Genomic DNA, 23,349 nt, shown 5'->3' with positions numbered 1-23,349 from the left:
GCTAAGTTTATTATGTCAAGGTGAAAAGGTTTCATTAATGGTGTTAGAATAGGTATAATATAAACTCAACATAGACTTCAATATTTATATCCAACAAAGTCTGTTATTAACATGTCTTATCTTTTTATCTTATTAATTCTTAATACCTTACTTGTTAAATGGTTAATCTAGATTTGTGTTGTGTAACCTACACATGTGCTATGAAAGGAACTTGATTTATTGTTAACATAAGTTAATATCATGAATTCCTGACAATATTTAAAAGTATGGTATTACTAAAATAAGATAATTAATATGATCATATTAAAAATTTATAATGAACTATTAAGGATAAATCATCCGATTGGAACCTCCTTTGTGTGTAGTTTTCCAGTTGATTAATAAAGAGAGTTTATATTATACTTATTTCTAATACTATTAGTGGATCCTCTAACCTTGATAATTGGTTTATCATTGTTTAATACTTACATCAATATCCCATCAAATTCTCATAAACTCTTTGTTTTATTATTATTATTATTATTATTATTATTATTATTATTATATAGTTCACCTTCATGTGGTTCGATCTCGGTCTTGTCGGGTTATTTATTATTTTAACACTCCCGCATTTGGGATAAAATATCAATCTTTTGGCTGTGTCAATGGTGCTAGAAAAGGACTTATAAAAATTTGTAGCAGCTACCTAGGTTTTAACCACCTAATTCTCTTTGATGGCTTGAGGAAATTAGTTTAGATATGTCTATAATTATCCAATTAGAATAGCATGCTAGAGGCATATATTTATATATAATTGTTATGTATGATGTATCATTATGCCATGAAATGAGACTTAATTAAATAATAAATCCATCATTTATATATTAAGTACATGTTGAGAATATGATTTGTTTTCTTTTTATTTTATAAGCATAAAACCATAGTTCTATTTATGGATAACTTGTTGAGTTATCCAAAGTTACCATAAATTGAATATGTTTAATGCTATAAAATTGAGTCATACTTAACTAACTTATATGATTTAGATTAGTTACTTATAAAGATTAAAGAGGTTAGGAAAACATATATAATATGTTTAGATAAAAAGTTATCAACCTAACTAATCTAAGAGTCATATAAATGTCATATATTTTTATTTACTTTTTAAAACAATGTTTATATAATATATAAAATAATTTAAAAATAGTATATCGCTCAAGTATCTTATTCTGATTTTCTTGAAATTGTCTTATATCATCATCATATTCATGTCATTTCATATGGTATTCTGGATTTTTCTTAGATTGCATCATCATCATATTAATATCATGTTATATTCGTATTCCATATCCGTGTCCTTACTTCATAACTTTGTCCAAGTAGTGTTTGGAGCATTGACTAAAAAACAAAAAAAAAAAAACTCATTTCAATTACTGTAAAGAAAAAAATAAATATAAATAAAATAGATATAACTTATAGTGTACATTTAAGAAATTTGACAAATGCCCTGCATTTTCCGCAGCAACACATCTTGACCTCGCAAGACTTTCATCCATTCTATAACCAAAATGTGCACTACAACGATTCACACATTTCAATTACAGCACAATCAAAAACCATTCACTCGGTCATGAGCAAGGGTAGCTTGTGATTATAATAAACCCAAGGCCTTTTGAATCTTTCCTTCAGTTTGTGCCGCACTGGGAAACCCAGATGCTATGGATGAGCAGGAGATAGGATTGCAGGATTCCATAGAAAACCGGGCGATGCCATGGAACCTAGCAGAATAAACTTCATCTACAGTTTTGAGGTCATACACGTGCTATGCTTCAGCTGCAGCAACTTCTTCGTCAGTAGAATCAGGTGAGATGATTTCTTGAGTGGGTTCTCCATCTGTAGACTCGTCTCCCAGTTCCTGACCTGTCTCAGCTTCATGTAGCTTCTCCCTGAGCTTCATCATAAGCTCTTCCTGTACATCATCATTATGAGCTAGAAACTCCTTGAATGCTTCCTTGCCATGGTATTTTTTACCATTACAATCATAAAATGAGCCACTTTTCTTGATGAGCTTGTGTTTCAACGCCAATTCTATGATCTCTGATTCACGACTTATTCCCTTTCCAAACTCAAGCTCAAATTGAACTGTTTTAAAAGGAGGAGCGAGCTTATTCTTCACTATCTTCACTTGGACTTGAGTTCCTGTTGTCTGCAGAACACAAAAGTATGAAAAGACACTTTGACACCAAGATGACAACATAATGAGTGCTGTAACCAATAAATGTATTCATGTTGAGATTTGAACCTAATGATCTAGGTTCAATTTCCCCGCCTCATCCCTTTCACCATTTGTGCCAGAGCCAAACCTACCCGTTATATTGTGAAATGTGGTTCGCAAAAATAAATAAAGAAAGAGCAAAAGCAGCTCCAATCCAAATATACAGTAGGTCACGATATCCGAGGACAGAATGTATAGTCAGAAGTCACAAGATACAAGGGCATTTATTTCACTTGTTTACTTATTTTGAATGCGGCATACATCAATTGCAAATAACAATGTTCTAAACTAGGTCTTCATGAACAACTAAGCATGCAGAGGTGGTTAAAACAAACAGATCTCAAGCCAAGAATGGGCGAGGGGACTAACAGTCACTTCCAGAAAACTCTGCAAGGTAGATGTATTGAATTGCAAGATAGAGGAACCCATTCCTCCCTTTATAATTTCTCTCTTCCCCCTATTTTTGCTTCCTTTATAGGTCAAGAATATATCCTTTTCAGGCAAAGCTTACACCAGCAAGGGTTTTTGCTTTGTTGCATATCTGGTGCCTTGCTTGAGAAACAATGTACAAGTATAGAATCCAAGCCAAGAATATATTGTCTAGAGGAGCCAACAAAACGTTCAATAGCTCATGCAAATTTAGTCTATTCCACCAAGTGTTGAAAAGAAGTATCACGAAAATTCCTTATCTTCTGGCACAATGTCCAAATTCACAAATTGAGGAAAAGATAAAACAGCCGTACCTCTTCTCCCTTCTTGATAAACCCCACCCTTCTAATGTTTAGGCGAACTGAAGCATAGAACTTCAGAGCATTACCACCACAGGTTACTTCAGTGGGCCCACCAAATCCAAAAGTTGAAAGCTTTGCCCTCACCTATAGACAGATAAAGTCAACAAGCAAGCATTATAAATCCACATATCAAATTGAAATTAAATTTGATGTTGTTGGTATGACTTTGTGCCAATACTAGCAGAGCCATTCTTGAGCTCAAATACAATGGACTCATGGTCAGCACACTAACTTTATATGACATGGATCCAAATGAATTTTTTATTATCATACTGACATTGCAGACCACAAAAAGAATTTAAGAGTGCAAATAAACTTCATATTCTGAAGTATGAAGACATTAATATCAAGAAAAGGTAAGCTCAGTATTGACTGCTTACTTTTGACTATGCTATCAGGACAACAGAAGAAAGAAATTAAATTACAATGAAAGAAAAGAAAAGGTACGCCCAATCAGATCAAGCTCAGCTTAGTGCAGTAGCAAAAGGCAGAGCTCAAGTAGGCCATTTATGCAGATTTTACAGCAGAAGAGAAACACATCAAACCAAAGCTATTAAAATCAGGATTTTAAATAGGATCCATGGAGGGTCACAAATATTGAATTGTGAGATCAGGTCATAAAATCATAAGATATTACATAAACTCTAAAAAAAAGATAATAAATATAACATGTATGAAAGCATAAATACAAGTCGTAGTACTAATTAAATTCATAATATAATTTGGATGAAAAATAATAAAGAATGTAATAAAAATTAAAACACCATCTCAAGTCATACACTGGATAATATAAGAAACTAATAACAGACATTATATGTATGTTCTCCAAAAAAATTTTCATTCAATTGTGGAATAGCATGATGCCAGATCTATGTAAAATAGGGGCCTGAAGGTCCAATATGAGCTAGGGTTTGAATTATTAAAGGAAATATTGTCCAGAATCTTCTTTATAAATTGAATAACAAACTGCATTCCATGAATACCATATTCATTACTCTAAACAAGGGGAAAAGAGGACAAGAATGTTAACAAACCCAACAAATTTGCAAAGAAAAAGTGAAAATATAACTCAAATCCAACAATACCATAAAGCATATAGCATGTAAATTGCTTAAGGTAACCCATACAAGACCAAATCATTCAAGACAGATGTGCAAAGAGGTAGATTAACTATGGAGAGAAATTTAGTGAGACCAGAAAAGGGAAGAAAAATTGCGAAGGGCAGGGTTGTGAAATGGAAACAAAAAAGGACAGAAGAAGAGGAATTGGCCTGATAATGGCATCAGCACCACCACAAAAACAATTTGAGAGAGAGAAACGATATGGAGTTAGAAGACAGAGTTATTTAAGAGACCTGGCAGTATTTTCTTTTTTTTCTCAATGAAAACATATGGCATTGGGATCATCTGAAATCAGGACTTTAATGATTCCAACGAATTGAAACGCCAATCCCATTATGATTTTAGAAACTTACAATTTTTTTGTGGGAGTTGAATTGTGGTGATTTGGATCAGATCCAAAATCATCTGATACAAATCAGGATTTCCATAACCATGCATCAAACCTATAAATAATAAATGTCCAGCTCACTAGATTGAAATTAAACTGAGGGAAAACTACCCTTGTTTGGTTCATTATTTTGGCAGAGGGGTTATAATTACAACCCAAAATGGTCTTTGTGTAGGGTAAGTTTTACCCTTTGTCCATGGGTGTAATGTTAACCTCCCAACCAATATTATTCCTTTTGTCTTGGAAAAACACTAATGTTTCAATTAATTTCTGTATTTTCACTAACAACTTACTCTTCATTTTATTAACACACAAAACACCCCTAGAAACCACTATTATCTCCTATCATCACTCTCCCTTTCTTTTTTCACAGAAAACACACTAATATTTTAAGTATTTTCTCTCTTTCAATAAACAATAACAATTTACCATTCACTATATTAATACACCAAACATCCCTAAACTCCAATTTTTACACCCTTAACAATTACTCTTGTAAGAACTCCCCTTTCATTTTTTAACCTTCTACCAAATGCAACCTAATTATAAACAGAGAGATAAAACAAACACACTAAATATCAGTGAATTATATCATCAGACAATTATTTCTGGGATGCAGAGTGCCTTCCTCGACAGCTATATATTTAATTTTGAAACCCAGAACCGAAGATGCTGAAAAAGAAGTCTCTCAAATATGTGCAAATGTATGTAAACTGCAGATAAAAAGAAGAAAGTGCTACAACTTTATGTATTCTGACATTAGACTATCATTGTTGGGATGAGGACTCTTTTTATTTTGAAAACCAGAATTGAAGACACAGAAAAGAAAGTGATAGTGCATGTGTGTACTAACATCCTATGATAGTACTCTAACAAGTCAAATTTCTTTTATCTGTTTGTAGCCCTAAAGCATTCGGCCAGGTAGATTTCTTTTCTGCTTTGCAACTGTCTGGCCAGGCCAACATCCATCTTGAGCATACACAAGTTCTGACCAAAAATTTGAACTTGCCTTGGCTCAAGCTCCAATGTAGGTCAGCCTCAACATGCATCAAGTAGGACCATGAAATTAAAAAAAAAAAAAAAAAAACTACTCGAGCTTGATTCAAGTTTGTCTAGTCAAAATGACCAGTAAAGCTCATTCATTACCCAAAGAAACCAAACTTATAAATATTTAAAGTTCAACTAGCATCATGAAGAAACTTGGAAATTGCACTAATTAATTCTATAAGTATTACTAAATATTCATTTCTTTTCTTAACAAAATATGATTACAAGATAGACAAGAACAGAGTAGCTAATGATTTTCAAAATGCAGACATATATTTTAGAGGGAAAAAATATATTGGCATTCTTTAAGTTTATTTAATCATTACGTTCATGTACAAGCTCAAATTCATTCAAGGAAGTGTAAAGGAAGCCTGATCACTTTTTGAGCAGGACTAAACTTGAGTTCTACACTTGATTTTAATTTGAACAAGCCAAACTTGAACAGTATGCTATCAACTCAATTACCATCCTAGCATGCAATTATTATACTCTGCTCAGGAAAATTGACAGCCTGAATGAAAACTCCAAGAGATGTTTCTTTGACTGGGTCAAAAATATAAGCATTCAGCATGACATCTGAACCATATTTGGTAAATGACTAAACATTAGTTAGTTTTGAATGCAAATAAATTTAGGCTCTTTTAAGCGGGAACCCAAAATGAATGAGCAAATAAAGCACTATAATTTCAAGTAAATCAATACCGATCTCATAAACGGATGTAAACAAAAAAACAACCTAATCCTATCAATGATAGGACCAAAACTACAAAATGGTACCTGATTTATAAAGACCAAAATAGTTTGTGACTGCGATAAAGAGTGGCTCAGTTTGCGAAGTGCCTGACTCATCAATCTGGCTTGCATTGCCATATGTGCATCACCCATCTCTCCATCAAGTTCACTTTTAGGCACAAGTGCAGCTACCTGTCATTAATAAGAGTAGAAAAATAAAAACTAGACTCCAAGCCAGACTGTGCCCTTAAATTCAACAGTATGGATAACTCTAATCAAAAACAATTTAATTAAGCATTGATGTCTAATGCATGAGTGTGCTATCTGCAGTGAAAGCTGCAGGGACACCTGCTAACAGAACTCTCCTACGATGATAACCATTACATAGGACATAGAAGAAGGTGGGCAGAAGGGAGTAGAAAAGGGAACAAATTATCTTACCAAGTATTACATTATACAAACCATGACCTGTTGAATACAAGAAACTCTAACTAAAAGAGGATTTGATAGCAAGTAAGAGTACGAACCAATAAAGCACCTTACTTACACTATCAACAACAACAACATCAACAGAACCACTCCGGATGAGAGTATCCACAAGACTGAGAGCTTGTTCGCCACAATCAGGTTGTGAAAGAAGCAAGTTCTCAGTGTTCACCCCAATAGCCTTAGCTAATGATGAATCAAGGGCATGCTCGGCGTCAACAAAGACACAGTAACCTGCAAAGAAGCTGGTATATTAATACCATGGAAAAATTGAGGTCGAGTCCTCGACAAATCAGAAAATTACTTTGACATAATAATCCTCAGAAGCAATTGATTGCAGCCAATATTCTAAGTACATAATACTAGAGTGATTAATTTTTCAAATTGTTTCAAACTTACTATTAAAATATCTTGACAACATGATTACAAATGGTATGAAAATTGACATATCATATCCTTTCTTTCTTTTTTCATAAGAAATATCATATTTGTGGGATTCAGCCCAAGGAAAACATAAGTGTTGCCATGGGTGTACACCTCCTAACAGCCAAATGGGAGGAAAAATAGCCCCACTAGTCCTAGCTAGTAACTACTACTGGTGACAGAATTAAAAGAAATTTTGTGGGCATTTAAGACGTAACCTCCTTGCTTCTGTGCTTCAGCAATTACATGCAAAGCAAGAGTGGTTTTCCCAGAAGCCTCAGGACCAAAAATCTCCACCACACGACCCTGCACAAATCCAATCCAGATATGTAATAAGCAGACAAGCATACGTGCTCGCGCGCACACTAAACTATGGGGTTTGGTTCTTGCTTGCATTGAAGATATGGAAGTTCTGAATTCACAAAACAAGAAATGACCCATCAACTCAAACCATAAACATTTGGTTAAAGCACAATAAATGCAAAATGGATCTCTTCATGAAACTAACATTACTTTAAATTATATCAAAGACTAAAAAGTGACAATCTCCATTTTCAAGTCATCAAAATAGAAAAGACAACCAATGTAGAACCAGACCGGTAAACAATCAAATCTTTTATAGTTTAAGAAATTGTATGCTTTGTAAAACAGAATATTGTTTGCAAAGCAACTAACTGGTCGAATGAAAAATCTTCATTTATACCTTCGGAAATCCACCACATCCGAGTGCAATATCAAGAGCAAAAGAGCCCGTCGACACGACTGGGACATTTTTGGGAGCTTCGGAACGGCCAAACCACATGATAGCTCCCTTTCCAAATTGACTAGTAATTTGGTCAAGAGCTTGTTGTAAGGCCAACTCTTTCTTTGACATATTTTCTTCACCAGACTCACTCCCATCTGACTTGGATTTTCTTTTACCTTATTAAAATAGAAAATCCATGCCATTACTGCTTGACACAGCTTGATAAACAAAATAAACTTATTCATGTCATCAACTTTCAGTTACCTTTTGTAGCAAAATTGCATATCTGAGTCGATGTTCCCAACACCCCTCTCCTTATTCCCTGCTAAAACCAATCAACAGAAACCTTAATTAAACATAAAAACAGAGACGGAGGGAGTCAACAAATGTAGAGATAAGGTACCTCGGGAGCAACAAGAGCGCGTCTCAGAGACGAAGCGTTTCGAAGAAGCCTCGCCATGGAAAACAATTTCTTTCTTTCTTTGTTTTGGAATTGAAATAGAGGGGAGAGAGTGAAAAAAAAAAGAAGAAAGAAAAAAGAAAAGAAAAACGAAAGAGTATGGATAGAAAAATAGAGTTCAGGAATTTTACAGCATTGAAAGAGAAAGAGGTTTCGAGTTTTGAGCTCTGAGTTCTGAGTTCTGGTTTTAGGGTTTTACCTTTTTGTTTCCCTCCTTTATTGATTTGTTGTGCTGAGCTCCACCTGAGGAAAGAGAGGGAACGTGTCTTCACTTATATATATTTATTATTAGGATGAGCATTTATTTCTGTATTTTTAAAGTATTTTAAAAAAATTATTAAAAAAATTATTATTTTTTTTAAATTAATATTTTTAGATCATTTTAATTGTATTGATATCAAAAATTATTTTTAAAAACTAAAAAATTATTATTTTAATATATTTTCAAACAAAAAATTTTTTAAAAAGTAACCACAACTATACTTTTATTATTCTACAAATCCCCTTCATTGTGGTGCTAAACTATTTTTTTACATAAAATAACATTTAAGTGTAGCAAATATTATTTTTTAAAATAAATAAAAAAGTGTTGTTAGACATAAATTTAATTTAGTTGAATAAATTGATTTTATTTTAATTAGATAAAAAAATAATAAATAATAGATCAAATTTTAAAAAAAAAATCATGGAAAAAAAATTAAAAAGTGAAGGAATTCAAATTAATTCACAACCTATTAAATATAAAAAAAAATAAAATGAGGTAAAAACAATATAAAAATATGGTCTTAATTAATATGAGTTAGTATAACAAACTTGTAACCTTGATAATTAGGGTTGGCCAACCCGAGATATTTTGTCAAACTTACGATCTAGATCACGAGATTGGAATAACACAATAAAAAAAAATATCAACTTGTATAAAACCTATTTTTTGTAAAAAAAAATATCAACTTGTGTTAATATGCCCAAGACATTAGACCCAAATTACCCTAACTAGAAAAATTATGAAGTTCAATTCTTAAAGTGATTTCAATTATACAAAAAAATTTAAAAAAATAAAATTAAAATTGAAATACAAAATAAATTTTATATTGGAATGGTGAAATTGAAAAGAAAAAACAATTTAGAAAAGGAACAAAAAATAAAAAATAAGGATCAAAATTAACATAAAAATAAAAATAAATTTTTAATTGAAAGGTTAAATTGAAAAGGAAAATCACTTTAACAAAAAAAAAAATAAGGATCAAATGGGTAAAAATAATATATCCAAGGGATACACAAATGAAGCATTTCTTTTCATCTCGAGTTTTCATTATTCGTCAAGGTCTCATTACTTTCTGTTCTACATTCATGTGGGGGTTTACATATGGACTATTTCAAGCTATATTGCCCTAGTTGATCTAACTATGCTCTTCTTCATTTAAAGGCACTCATCATCGTCAAATGCCATTCATGGCTTTGAAGGAATTTGTGAAATCATATTTTGATTGTTATTGTTGCGAAAGACTTTTTCAAATTTGCCTTTCAACTAATCTAGTTGTTTTCCATTAGTCATCATAGGGTTTACATAATTGCCTCTAAGTTGACCCGAATGCTCAACTTTCCATTAAGCAACCATAAGATGTATCAACATTTTCTTTGCCAAGAATTTTGCAAATTTGATTAATGATCATTTTTTGCAAATCATTTTTATTATCTCAAGGGCAAACTATAAATTTTAAAAATTATATTCTTTTAAATCTAATTGTTGAAAATAAGTCATCAAGATGCAAATCTAAAAATATTTTCATGAAGATTAAACTTCTTTAGTTGAGAATCCAAAACATATTATTCAATGTTAGGATGTACTATAGATGTTGTTGTTGGTAGATGGGCCAAATGTTAATTAGGCTTGAGAAAAAAAAAATAATCTAAATTCATGGTAGATCTAGCAAGAAAAGGTTACAAAGGTAATTTTTAGGTTTTAAAATGGAAAACATCTTGTTTATGTTGCATTAAGCTTGTCCATTTATTGGTAAAAATTGGATGATTCAATGACATGAAAATAACTTCTAGTGCACATTTAGGTCATAATTATTTTTCTCTTTATAGAGACTAACACCTTTTCAACATAAACAAGTTATTTTTTTATTAGAAAAGACTTTTAAAGGTATAAAATATAGGTTATAGCTTACAGTTATAAAAGAATGGATAATCATAAGACTTAAATGGTGTCTATGGGTAAAGAGACATAGGATTGCTTAGATCTTTTAGACTCCCCACCTAAATTTTAATTGTTTGATGACCAATGACATCATAATCTTAATTCTCCAAACTTTCATGCTTTTTATTTTATATTTATCTTTCAATAGGGGAAATGAATGATTAACAATCAAAATATATCTTGTGAGTTTTTATGAAGAAATAAAAGGTGGTTCTTCTAGAAAATACCTTTTTATGTCTCTTGAGGTGTTTTGATTTTATTGAGAAGGCATTAAAGGTTGGTATCCTACTTTAGCAAATCTTGAGGTGTACTGTTTTTTTTTTTTTTTGTGAAAAAAAAGGCTTTTGAGGGTTGTCACTTATCTTAACATCATAATGATAATGTATAGAATTCTGAAAAAAATAACCTACTTTTAAAGAGTTATCTTGATTGTTTAAGATCATTGCTTATCTTTCCTATAAGTCTATTTCTTTATTAGAAAAGACTTTAAAATACATGTAATGTTGGATATGATTCAAGGTTATGAAAATAATGGATTTCTTAAGTTTAAAAGGTGTTTAAAGGGTTTAGATGACCCATGCTCACTTCAGGATATTTCTGAACTAGTCAACCTTGTTATATAATTATTCTTCTACGAGAATTTATCTTTATGAGGCATTCTTTTGGCTTCGACTTTACCTTAACTTTTTTTCCAAAAAAATCCAAAAAAAACCAACATTCTAAAAAAATATATGTTTTCGTTGCAATTTCGCCAATTTCTGGTAATTTGGCAATTTTTTTTATTGTTTTGCTCATTATTCTCGTATAGATAAGTTTTTTCAAAAAACAATCAATTACACAAAAAAAAATTTAATGATTAAATAATAATAATAATAATGACCAATTTAGAAACAATTTTGAATTGCATAGTGTTGTTTTAAAAGAGAGGCGATTTTTAAAAGTTAGAAAATAGTAGAAGTTTTTTTAAAAAATAAAAATAAAAATAATAGATGGGTGTGAAAGATTTTAGAGATTAAATGTGAAAAGAATATTTTTTTAGTGGCTTAAATAAGTTGTTATACACACACACAAAAGGAATAAGAGAAATTAATAAAGCATTACCATAAAAAAGACCCCACACTAAAAACATTCATCTTCATCCTTCCCCATAACACTCTATACACACTGAAACACTATCTCAAAAAAAGAAAGAATTAAAAGCAACAAAAAAAAAAAGTTGTGCCTATCAATCGATCTCTTCTCCCATTGAAATCCTTCATCTTCCCCGACATCAAAGGTCCACTTCAACCTCTATATATTCCACAAAGGCTCGAGCTCTTCACATAGTCGAGCTTCTCTTTTTCATTGTCAACTATACCCCATAACCACTCATTTTCCACCTTCACTTACACCAGAAACAACTAGCAAAAATCATCTCTAGTGTCAATATATTAAAGCCAACACAGACCCAAACCTTAATCCTACCATCAACAACACCAACATTAGCCTTCAACCAACCACTAAGAGCCACCAACAACGATTGGCCATTCATCTTCTAGATCACCTTCAGTAAGAACAACCTCCATATAAAAGAAACTTCGTTTATCTCACCTTTCTTCTCTTGATGCCACTGGCTGAAACAAAACCAGCCATCATTGTCAACATAACAACTGTAATACCCATACTTCTAGCCAAAACCTTACCAACCAAAACCCATGGACTCAAACTGTCAATAAACATAATAGTCATCCATTTCTATCAATGATTTATCAAAGCAAACCTTAGTCTTTCCTCCAATACCCGTTCGTCAAAACCCTTTTAACCTACTGATTCCACAATAAGCACCCCAATAAACCAACTGATGTTGTCTTTCCTCCAACCAAGACAAAACTACTCACAACCACCAACACCTACGATCAAAATATACAAACCACTACCCTTTCAACCTCCAAACACCTCTTAATTTACTAGAAATAGTCAAACCACTACACGACCTCCATCATGCCTCTTCTTTACTATTGAATGTTGAAGTAACCAGAAAGAAGAAGAAAAGTTGAGAAATAGTATTAAAAAAAAAAAAAAAGAGGTTAAACCAAGATTAAGAAAAGGATAAAAAAATAGTTATTTGCATAATTAAATTTTTTTTGTAAAATACCATGTTTAGTATTTTAAAAAAGGAAAAAATAATTTGTTTTGGCATATTTCAAAAATGTTTTTATGTATTTATTTTTTAGCTTAATAATAAGTTCATATAAAGTTTGGCCCAAATTATATGGCCTATTAGGCCTACAAACCTAAAAAAAACCAAAAATTCATCCTATTTTGGAAAATAAACAATAATGATAATTTTTAATTGATAAATGATTTTTTTTTTAATAAAAGGGGCAAAAGATCATTTTTTTCCATCTTCCCGTCCAATGCTCATCTTAAAACCCTAATAAAAAAAAATTATTCAAGGTAAATGAACTCATAATGTGCTCTTACCTCAAATCTAAAAATAAATAAAGATATAGTTCTTGAACCTCTAATAAATAAGAATTTTCAATTTGAGAATATTCACTTAAATGAAAGTCGGGAGTATTGAGGTACCATAGGTTAGGTGAACATTATCAATGCTTTTTTCCATGGACCTTCTTTAAAATTTAGGTTGGGTTCCATGAATCTAACATAACATATTGGTACATTCATAGACATAACTTGAGTTGCGATCTAGGATGACAAACTTAGAGTTGTAAACTTACGAAGCAATTAGGAATGAAAAAAGTAAACTAACTAGATTTTATAATGGTTAGGTTAGAAATATCAATCAGGGTCTAACTCATCATAGTAAACCTGCATGCACCTAATAGATAAATTGTTGGAAATTTAAACATAATATACCTAAGCAATCCAAGACAAGAACAATAATGCAACTTACCTCAGGTAGGATGTTTTAGGGGTAATAATATTTTTTTGGTATAAGCAGTCTCTTACCTTAGATCTTTAATGGTGATAATATATTTCCTTAACATAACTAGTTTCTTACCTTAGATCTCTTATGATTAGTTAGGGTTTTCTAGTGACTATAATAACAGGTGGTAACTTCTTTTTCATAAGATTAGACCCTTCCCCTTAAGGAACCAAATACTTTGTTCTTTTTCTTAGATCACCGCAACGTTTGTAGCGATAATCTTACAAGCACAAAGACCTAAAAACCCTTTTTATTTTCCTATAAATACCCCTCTCAAACCATACCCAAAATAAAACAAGAAGGGAAAGGATAGGCAGGAAAAAAGAGAGAAAGAGAGGAAAGGAAAAGAAAGGAAGAAAAGAGAAAGAATGAAGAAAAAAGATAGAAAAATAGGAGAAGAGAAGAGAAGGAAGAAAAAACCCTTTTGTCAAAGATGAGGATGGAAAACTCACTTATATTTACAAAAATAGTCTAACAATCCCTTATTGATACATCGTTGGACACTGAAGACATGTCCAGAAATTTTTAACAGTAGCTAGCATACCATAATAAGCATTTCCAGGTGGAAAAACCATTCGTAGTTTTGGCACAATCTATATCTTTTTTTTTTTTAATGTTTTTAGACAATAAATAGACTATCTGAGGAAGTTGCTACATGTTGAAAACAATTGAATAAATGGACGACAACATTTTGCGATTAACAATAGTGTTTTGAGGAGTCAAGAAACATTGGTGTTTTAGAAGGAAGACTTGATCTTCAGTCAGTTCAGTCAAGGATCTTAAAAAAGCAAATTTTATTTTTGAATTTGGATCTCAAATCTTTAGTTGCTTATTTAGTTGTTCTTTTGAATTGAACAATTGATGGATAATAAGGCATGATAAAGTTTTTTAAACAATTTCTTTTGTCCTTGGAGGCTTCGGTTACATCGAATTTGCCTAGAAACTTTTTATTTTATTTCAATTAAATCATTTTTCTTTGTAATTAAGTCTTTAAATAATAAATTTAAGTTATAAATTTTCACTTATTACTTTAAATTCATAACATTTCCCATTCATTCTTACATATCATTACAATCCATCAAATAATTCAAACTAAAAAATCACAAGTTTACTATAGTTTGATATTAGAGCTTTTTAGTCCTTCATTCATAATGGCAAATCGAACTAGAATGTCTCAACTTTTAGAAATTATGGCCAAGATGAAATAATAATAATAAGAGGAACAACAACAACAACAATAACATAAGAGCGTTAGAGGAATTAGTCCAACAGTTGCAAAATATAACTAACAAGTTGGACTAAATAGCTAAGGTTCAAGGAAAGAGACTCATTGAATATCTCATGAATACCTTGATAACATATGTTAATGGGCACTAACACACAAAACAGATCTATAAAGAGACCAGTAACAAATTTAACTCAGAGCCATAAAATTAAATTTTCCTCGTTTTAATAGCGACGATCTAATTAGTTAGGTATATTAAGCTACCCAATTTTTCAATTACAATAATACACCTTCCTGTCATCGTTTATTTATGTCAAGTTTCTATATGAAAAGTAAGGCTATTGTGTGGTTTCAAAAGATGAAGGAAACATGTGTTATTAAAAGTTGGGCTATTTTTGTAATGGCTTTACATTTTATTTTATTTTTTGTACTTCGACCTATAGCGACCCTATAAAGAATCTCATCAATTTAAAATAGACTTCTTCAATGTAGGTGTATAAGACGCAATTTGAACTATTGTCAAAATGATTTAAGGGTCTCATACTCTCACCAATTAAGATGCTTCCTAAGAGGGTTGAAGGAAGAAATTAAATTTAGGGTTGGAATGTTAAATCCCTAAAATTTAATTGTTTCTTATTGATGAGTGAGGATGCAAGAACAGAACCTTACAGTGACTAGGAGAAGTTGACATCCCAATCTCTTAAGGGTTTTTAATAAGCTCAACTTACCATGCATGCCTAACGTCAAGTTGATCATAAACCCATAATTTTAGAAGTTAACGCCAGCTTAACTAGAGGAAAAGAAGTATAAAGGACTTCGCTTCTAACTGCAATAATAACAGGAGCCTAGGTCACAAGTGTGGTGGACCAAAATAGTTTCTATTAGAAGATGATGATGAGGAAGAGGGTGAGGACAATTCAACAACTATAGAGGATCTTAGTGACCTAGACGAGCTACTAGAGAAACCAAGGAAGAAATGGAAATTTTGCTACATGCAATAACTAGAAGTCTTAACCCAAGGATAATGGATAAATAATAAAAAAAATTGTAGCCTAGATTGATACTGAAAGCACCCACGATGAAAAAGTCATCACTCCCCATCCAATTAGAGTTAGGATCCTATTTGTTTAGATTTTGAATTTGCAATTCGAGGGATCCATCCATTTCTAAACCCAAGCTATCGTGATTCAGTTGGGTGGATGTGATATGGTCTTAGAGATTTAATGGCTGAGGGGGCTTCATCTTATATCATGGGATTTCACAACTCTAACCATAAAGTTTTATCATGAAGGATTCAAGCACCAGATTAAGGGGTTATGGGCCCAAATAACAGTAAAAAACAAGATACGTTAGAAATAAATACCCAGAGACCACCTGCAAGCAACACTCCACAGGACCTTCAATCAATAACAAGCCCTCCCGTGCCATAAGAGCATTGGGGCTAGGGTGAAGCCTCGCGACAATTGATTGCACAGAAGAAAAAAAAAAAGGCACGATAGAAGAGTTCATTAACCATTTAACAGTAAGAGGAAATCCCAGCATACACGAACAAATCAAAAGCATAAACATCTTATAACCTATTTGACCACATTCCCTCCAAACCAGCAGGGTAAAAAGAAGTTCAAATCATCTGTTCAGAATATAGCATACTAAGTAGAGAGAAAAAAAAAGAATAAACATACAAAAATTCAACACCCCTTCCTATCTCCCTTCCAAGCATTGCATTAAGAGCTTCATAAATACTCCCCTCTTCCAACCATTGCATTAAGGACTTCACAAATACGCTGCGGCAAAAACTTTACTGCTGCTTGCATTCTGGAGGCCGCTCACCCTGCTGACCATCCCCAACTTGTGTTCTTCCACTTTTCTGCAGTAACACCCAAGTTAAGTTTCACTTGATTTACAGCTGTGATTGAGTGATAAAATAAAGGGCAAATGAACAGAAATAAGAGACAAATATAATGAACTGGGGGCAATACCTTGTTTCCAGCAGATGACTGCAGCAACATCCCATCCCAAATAACCAAAAAATTAGTATTGCACCAAACTTCAAATAGATAAAAGGAAAAGAAATACAATATGGACAATTCAGATTTCAAGATAATCAAACCTTCTTTTTGGTCTTGCCTTCATCCTCATCCTCATCCTCATCATCCTCATCTTCATCTTCATCATCGTCCTCATCTTCCTCCTCCTCGTCATCATCCTCATCAATATCTTCATCATCGTCATTGTCACCATCATCTAGTCCAAGCTCATCCCCCTGAACAGCCTCCCCGGTAAACCATGACACAGCATGGGGGATGATCTTGTCTCGAATGGTTGACCTGAAAGCAAAGACAAATAAATGAAAGAAGTTCAACAGGTAAAAACAAGAAAGGAAATTGGTGGCTAGCAGTTGCGGGACTCTATAACGTTTAAAAATAAACACTGATTGTCACTTAGAAACCCAATCCATAACAAGAAGTGAATATTTGGGGAGAAAAAAAAAAGAGCTCACCCAATGTCATAATCTTGCTCCATCTGATTTTGCAATTCCTCGGCCTGTTCAAGAACAAGAAAATCAAACAAAAACAGAACCCAGAATTAAAACAAGAAGAAATGAGCTATCACCAATCATTTCAATAGATTTAATGAAGTTCATCATTACAGTATCTTCATCTATGTCTTCATCATCGTCAGGAACTTGTGGTGGGCTGAAGAAGTTGAAAAAACTTTCACAATCTTCAGTTTTGGTAACTGGCTTGGCATTCTTGGATCCTTTCTTGGGCTTCTTCTTAAGAAGCTTCTGGGTCAAGCATTTTCCTGGATACCATTCGATCTCAGTTCTACAGCACACCAGGTAACAACAACAATGACATATCAGTAGTAGACCAAGCCTTCTTCAATATTAGCATCACAACAGTAAACATGGTAAGAGCATTGTCAGCATAATAACAAGGTAGAAAAATAGAACTTACCCTATTGCTTTCTCGAGAATGGGCTCATCTTCATCAATCATGTGATATGTTTTTGTCAAAACAGAGTTCTTGAAATAAGGGTTAGTATCAAAGAAGAACTCAAGCTTAAATCCCTTGGGATCCTCTATCCTACACCACTTAATATCTTTAAGGTACTTGAGAGCTCCTTCATCACGCTCAGTAATCTGATGCCAACATGGGAAAAAAAAAAATTGAAATCATATCTTCACAAGCATTGAAATCTAGACAAACAATACAAAAAAATACACAAAAAACAAACCTCCTCAGCTAGCACTTCATTGTTCTTCATTGCGACAAGCCAAAAATCAGGAACACCTTTCTCTGCATTTGATGTATTTAAATATCAAGGTACACATAATTGCCAAGAAAAAAGATGATCCATTAAAAATAAGCAGGATATGGGTACCTTCTCCAGCCTTTCCCCCATCTTGATCCATTGCCGCTTCATTTGTAGCTTCAACTTCAGCAACACCATTCACAATCTCATATCGCTGAAAGTAGGTGGAGAAGCAGAGTTGAAAACATCTTTTCATTGAAGAATTCAGGTGACAAGAATATAAGATCAAAATAACAATGGGCTACTAGGATTTTGTACCTTAGTGTACAGTGGTTGGTACAATTTCTGATATTTCGCTTCAAGGGCTGCTCTCTCCTCAAAGAATTTTGCCTCTAATTCATCGTGTCGACTCTGCAAATTGAAAGATCTTTTATATATAGAAGACTATAACCACCATTTTATCATGCAAGAATGAGAATGAAAATGAACAACCATAAGTAATTCATGATACAGTAAATTTTCATTAAGGATAGTTCCTTAACTAAGTAAAAAAATGAGAGAGAGGAAGAGTTATAATTCAATTTCCCAACAACTTAGGACAGAAAACACAAAAGGGAAAATTCAAGTCTCAAAAGCAACAATGTCATGCAAAATTGTTAGAAGTGTTGGACCACCTAAAAATTCTTCCATCCAGGATCTCAGAGGTACCTTTAAAGAAAAATAACGTTTAAGAGAAGGTAAACCTTTGGCTTAATCATTCAAATCTCTGCATTCTTTCCACCTTGGCATCTCACAAAAAGAGAACTCTCAAAGTATACCATTCAAAACTTTGGTTGTTCCAATATGATGCTAACCCCTAAAACAGCTTTGTTTGGAAAGCTGTTGAAGCATGTAATTTAATTCAGTTGAAGTCCATTAGGTCCAATTACCATGTTTGTATAGAATTATCAAAAAGGGATAATGATATGGAAATAATTTTACCAAGATTCAAAACAATGACTTCAATTTAATTATAGCATTTAGGTTCTACTCCAAGCACATAAACTTAAGTGAACAAAAAAAAAATCATTGTACCAATGAAATCTAATTTAATTAAACTTCATTCCGACAAAAAATTAATTCCGAACAGCTAGTAGAGTAAAAACATCAAAACTGGATTAACAAGCAAGCTCCAACCATAATGCAAGACCAAATTACACGCATTCTTAAGTAAAAAGAATTAAGTTCTCAGACATTTGGAAAGTTTTTTGAACAACAACAGGCAGACTTACAAACAAGTAAGCAACACAACCTCATATAGAAAATCAATAAACTGCAAGCTACCAGAGCACAACTAGGCACAGATCATATGGAAAATCAATAAACCATAAGCTACGAGAACACAACCAGGTGAAGAATATCTCAGATCAAAATCAATTAGAGCACATAATATCATGATTGGCAAAAAAAAGGGCATGCCTGGATCTCTCTGAGATCCTCAACACGCTTCCTAACAGTTGGAGATAGGTTCTCGAGCAATTCAGAGTGTTGTCCAGTCAAACTCTGTAGCTTATTCTGCACGAACAGCAAAAAACCATAATCTTATCAGCCAACACAAAATCCCAAATCCTAATACAAAAGGTAAGAACATTAAGGAAAAAAAAAACTACGAAAGAGTGACCAGACAGAGGTTACTCAAAGCCTAACCACCCAAACACAAACATAACGCTTGAGGAGAAAACCCCGATTGAATACTTAAGAAGAGAAACATCAATTCCTATTTTTAATATTTCAACCATGAAAAAAAGACCTTAAGAGCATTAACAAGGCCAGCTCTATCCTCGTCGTTAAAAGCTGCAACCAAAAAACAACTTGTTAATATAAAAATAAATAAAAAAGAGTGAAAGGTTACAGAGAGGAAGAAATTAGGGTTTTGGAAACTACCGGCGGTGAGATCAGCCATGCTGAAGTTATCCTTATCGTTACTCATGTTGAGAGAGTAAACAAGGAGGAGTACGGAGAGACAGAGAGAAGCAAAGAGCTAAAACCCTAGATTGGGTAACTGTGGAGAAAAAAGAGGGAAGAGGCGAAAGATAAAAAGGGAAGCCTGGCTGGCTGGGGGCTGTTGAGACTCGAGAGAGATGGCGTCGTTTATAAACGTGGCCTTCTCCTCTTTTCTTTAATCCTCCCTTCAGTCTCTCTCTCTCTACTTGAAATCAAAAGATAAAACCTTAGCATCTGGCTCGTGTTTTATAATTTTACTACCTAAAGCATATGTATGCTCGGGACCCTCACTTGCCTCTTCATGTCCAGCTGCCTTTGCCAACACACTACGGTCCTTGTGGGGGCATGGTTATGAAATTTTAAAAACTTTTATTTTAAATTAATTTTTTTATATTTTTAAATTATTTTAATGTATTAATTTCAAAAATAAATTTTAAAAAATATATATATTATTTTAATATATTTTTAAATAAAAAAACATTTTAAAAAATAATTTTTACCACGCTCACAAACACCTACAATCTAAAAATTTCTTTTTCAATGAAATTCAGTACTTTTTAAAATAGGCTAACATTTTAAAAAGTTTTTTTTGCCCTATTTTTTATTTTTTATTGCTCTATTTTATATTTTTTTATTTATTAATGAAAATTATTTTGACTCTTTTCTATTTTTATTTTAAAAAAAAATTATATTGCTATTGCCTTCATGATTCGTGAATTTAAATTAAATTAAATTTATATGTTTCGAGAGAGAAAAATAATGATATTATTGAACAAGAACGTAAATGTAATGGTTTGACTTGAGTGACTTTTTAGTTTTTTTTTTTTTTACATGTAAGATATGTTTCTAAAATATAAGTTAAGCGTACAAATTAAGATTGACTTTTGATTTGAGGATTTTTGAAGTAATTAGAATTTTCATTAATTTTATTAATTTCATAGATGAACACGTTTGCAAAATAGTATGTAATATTGAGCTAGTTTTCTGATCCCATGTCCAAATCCTTATTTTATATATATATATATATATATATGTTAATTAAATATGTGAGTGATATGTTTAACTTGCATCAACTTTAATGCATTTTCATGACATTGACAAATAAATTATATAATAAATATTTTTTTTCAATATAAAAGGTTTCAAATTCATTAGAACTTTATTAATTTGATTGATAGATATGTTGCAAAACTGTTAAACCAAATTTGATAATAGCTAATAAAAAAATTAGAATGTGATTGAGATTGTGGTAGTGAATAACGATTCAAAGTGTTTTTCATTTAAAAATATATTAAAATAAAAAAAAATTATTTTTAACATCAGTATATCAAAACAATCTGAAAAAAATAAAAAAAATCATTTTAAATAAAAAATTCAAAATTTAAAAAAATATAATTTATACCGCATTTCCAAATATATCATAAATAATCATAGGTTTTTGTGAGTGTTATTGAATTACTTTTTACATCTCAAGACTAAATCATTTTTCCATTGAGACTCAGCAAGCCACTCACACTTGAATCGGTGCATTCATAAGATTTTTTTTGTATGGCCTCCTTTAGGGTTCTAACCTTAAATGAAAACATAAAAAGCAATAGGTAACCAACCAAGTTAAGCCTCCACTGGTTATAATGTTAGTAAGATTTTAGGTATGAAAACAAATTAAAAGTAAAATTAATTGGTTTAGAGATATGAAAATATTATTTTTAATGTTTTTATTTGTCTCACATAGAGACAACATTTTTATGATATAATTGAGTCATCTAAAAGAATAAGAAGGAAAGATAAAAGAAAGAAAAAAAAATTTTGTATATATGTTCTCTTTGTGTAATAACGTATATATAGACTTTAAATATTTTAATAAAACTATATAATTGTTAAAAGGACAATTATATTTTGAATTAAACTAGATAACTACCATTTAGTTTTATTTTAAAAGTCAATATCAAAACTAATAACAGAAATTAAAAGAAATTAACTCAATAAAAAATTATCCTTACTAACAAATTAGTTTCAAGTGTTAAGTGTCCTCTTTTGATGAGAAAGCTCACTAGAAGAACTCATTAACTATAGCCTTTATTTAATTTACTATAAAATAAAAATTAACACTCATAAATACTTAGAAGGGAGTAGTGTTTTTTTTAATGTGAAATAATTTTTTTTCTTTTTTATTCACTTACAAACTACACCAATATATACATTAATGATCGACATTATTAAACTTTACTTGTACTCACATGATAATTTGTTTAAGATGATTTTATGTGGTTTATTTTTTTGAAAAAAAATGTGGCTACATGTACAATAATAATTTGTTTAAGAACTTTCAGATAATCATAATCAAAACATATAGTCATCTAATTGGATAAAAATTTACACTATCTTTTATTTTAAATAATCATAATAATATTGTTTTTACAAGTCATGTATTTGAATCCTTTTTCTATGAATTTTTGTTCTTATAATGATGTAGAGTGAGTGAGTATGTTTGTGTGTAACTATTAAAATCGACATAAATTTGACATAGACTTTTATTAATATGATTGATACAGAGTATAATGAATTTTTCAAAACTAAATTATATAGAAATACTCTTATACCAAATATGATAATAGCTAACATGATTGGATAATAGCTAACATTGTTAAACTCTAACAACTAATACTATCAAACTTCATGTTTAAATGAATTATATATACACTTGACTCAATTACGAGGCACTCGTAAAATATGACTTCATTATTAATTATTTCCTTTTGAAATCGATATTTCTTTGGATTTCATCTCTAACTTTTCATAGTACATTAAAAAGCTCTGATATAGCATTCTTATATTAAAAAAGAAAATTATACAATGTGATTGTTACTTTGAGTGCTTCTTTGCACAAGATAAAATGACCTGTTTGAGATTATAGTAGCGATTGCGGCTCAAAGTGTTTTTCTTTTAGAAATGCATTAAAATTATATTTTTTTTTTATTTAAAAAAATTATTTTTAAAATCAATACATCAAAACAATATGAAAACATATAAAAAATAATTTTTAGTAAATTTTGTTTTTCAAAATTTAAGGGAACCCGGTTTCAACCGCATTCCCAAATGGACTAAAACTCTAGTATAGAATTATCGTCATCAAATTCATCTTTATTGTCATTTTCAATAATGTCTCAATAGCTTGCTTGTCACTTATCTTGTTGTTGAAAATTATGCCTCAAATATTGGTTATGGTGGTATCCTCAAGCAAAAGGTTTAAGGTCATAACAAGTTGTTCAATATTATTCTAATATTTAGTTGGGTTTTCAAGAAA

At 31.5% G+C, this 23,349-nt stretch overlaps 2 protein-coding genes across 7 annotated transcripts; both read right to left on the bottom strand.

Moving 5' to 3' along the window:
- Positions 1 to 1,409: 1,409 nt before the first annotated feature.
- LOC118047954 (DNA repair protein recA homolog 3, mitochondrial) lies at positions 1,410 to 8,705 on the bottom strand. 6 transcript variants are annotated; one of them, XM_073410116.1, is made up of 9 exons: positions 8,647 to 8,665; positions 8,391 to 8,467; positions 8,252 to 8,309; positions 7,946 to 8,163; positions 7,461 to 7,548; positions 6,872 to 7,053; positions 6,379 to 6,525; positions 2,998 to 3,129; positions 1,410 to 2,185 (listed from the first exon to the last, which is right to left on the bottom strand). In XM_073410116.1, exons 2-9 carry the CDS (start codon positions 8,445 to 8,447, stop codon positions 1,802 to 1,804), a joined length of 1,266 nt encoding a protein of 421 aa, XP_073266217.1. In that variant the 5' UTR covers positions 8,448 to 8,467; positions 8,647 to 8,665; the 3' UTR covers positions 1,410 to 1,801. The 6 variants fall into 6 exon arrangements, with proteins under 6 accessions (XP_073266217.1, XP_073266216.1, XP_034913307.1 ...); XM_073410115.1 differs by having other exon boundaries at positions 8,252 to 8,312; positions 8,647 to 8,664; XM_035057416.1 differs by having other exon boundaries at positions 8,252 to 8,312; positions 8,391 to 8,705.
- A 7,592-nt stretch (positions 8,706 to 16,297) lies between these two features.
- Positions 16,298 to 20,273, bottom strand: LOC118047955 (nucleosome assembly protein 1;2). The gene is made up of 12 exons (XM_035057422.2): positions 19,986 to 20,273; positions 19,852 to 19,895; positions 19,521 to 19,616; positions 18,381 to 18,473; positions 18,192 to 18,276; positions 18,045 to 18,106; positions 17,765 to 17,949; positions 17,455 to 17,632; positions 17,305 to 17,348; positions 16,915 to 17,131; positions 16,784 to 16,801; positions 16,298 to 16,671 (listed from the first exon to the last, which is right to left on the bottom strand). Exons 1-12 carry the CDS (start codon positions 20,029 to 20,031, stop codon positions 16,603 to 16,605), a joined length of 1,137 nt encoding a protein of 378 aa, XP_034913313.1. The 5' UTR covers positions 20,032 to 20,273; the 3' UTR covers positions 16,298 to 16,602.
- Positions 20,274 to 23,349: the final 3,076 nt, after the last annotated feature.

This window comes from Populus alba, chromosome 6 (genome assembly GCF_005239225.2).
Source record: "Populus alba chromosome 6, ASM523922v2, whole genome shotgun sequence".
Taxonomy (NCBI): Eukaryota; Viridiplantae; Streptophyta; class Magnoliopsida; order Malpighiales; family Salicaceae; genus Populus; species Populus alba.
Note: the sequence above shows the minus strand (reverse complement) of the source record. Positions and strands in the feature narration are given on the sequence as shown.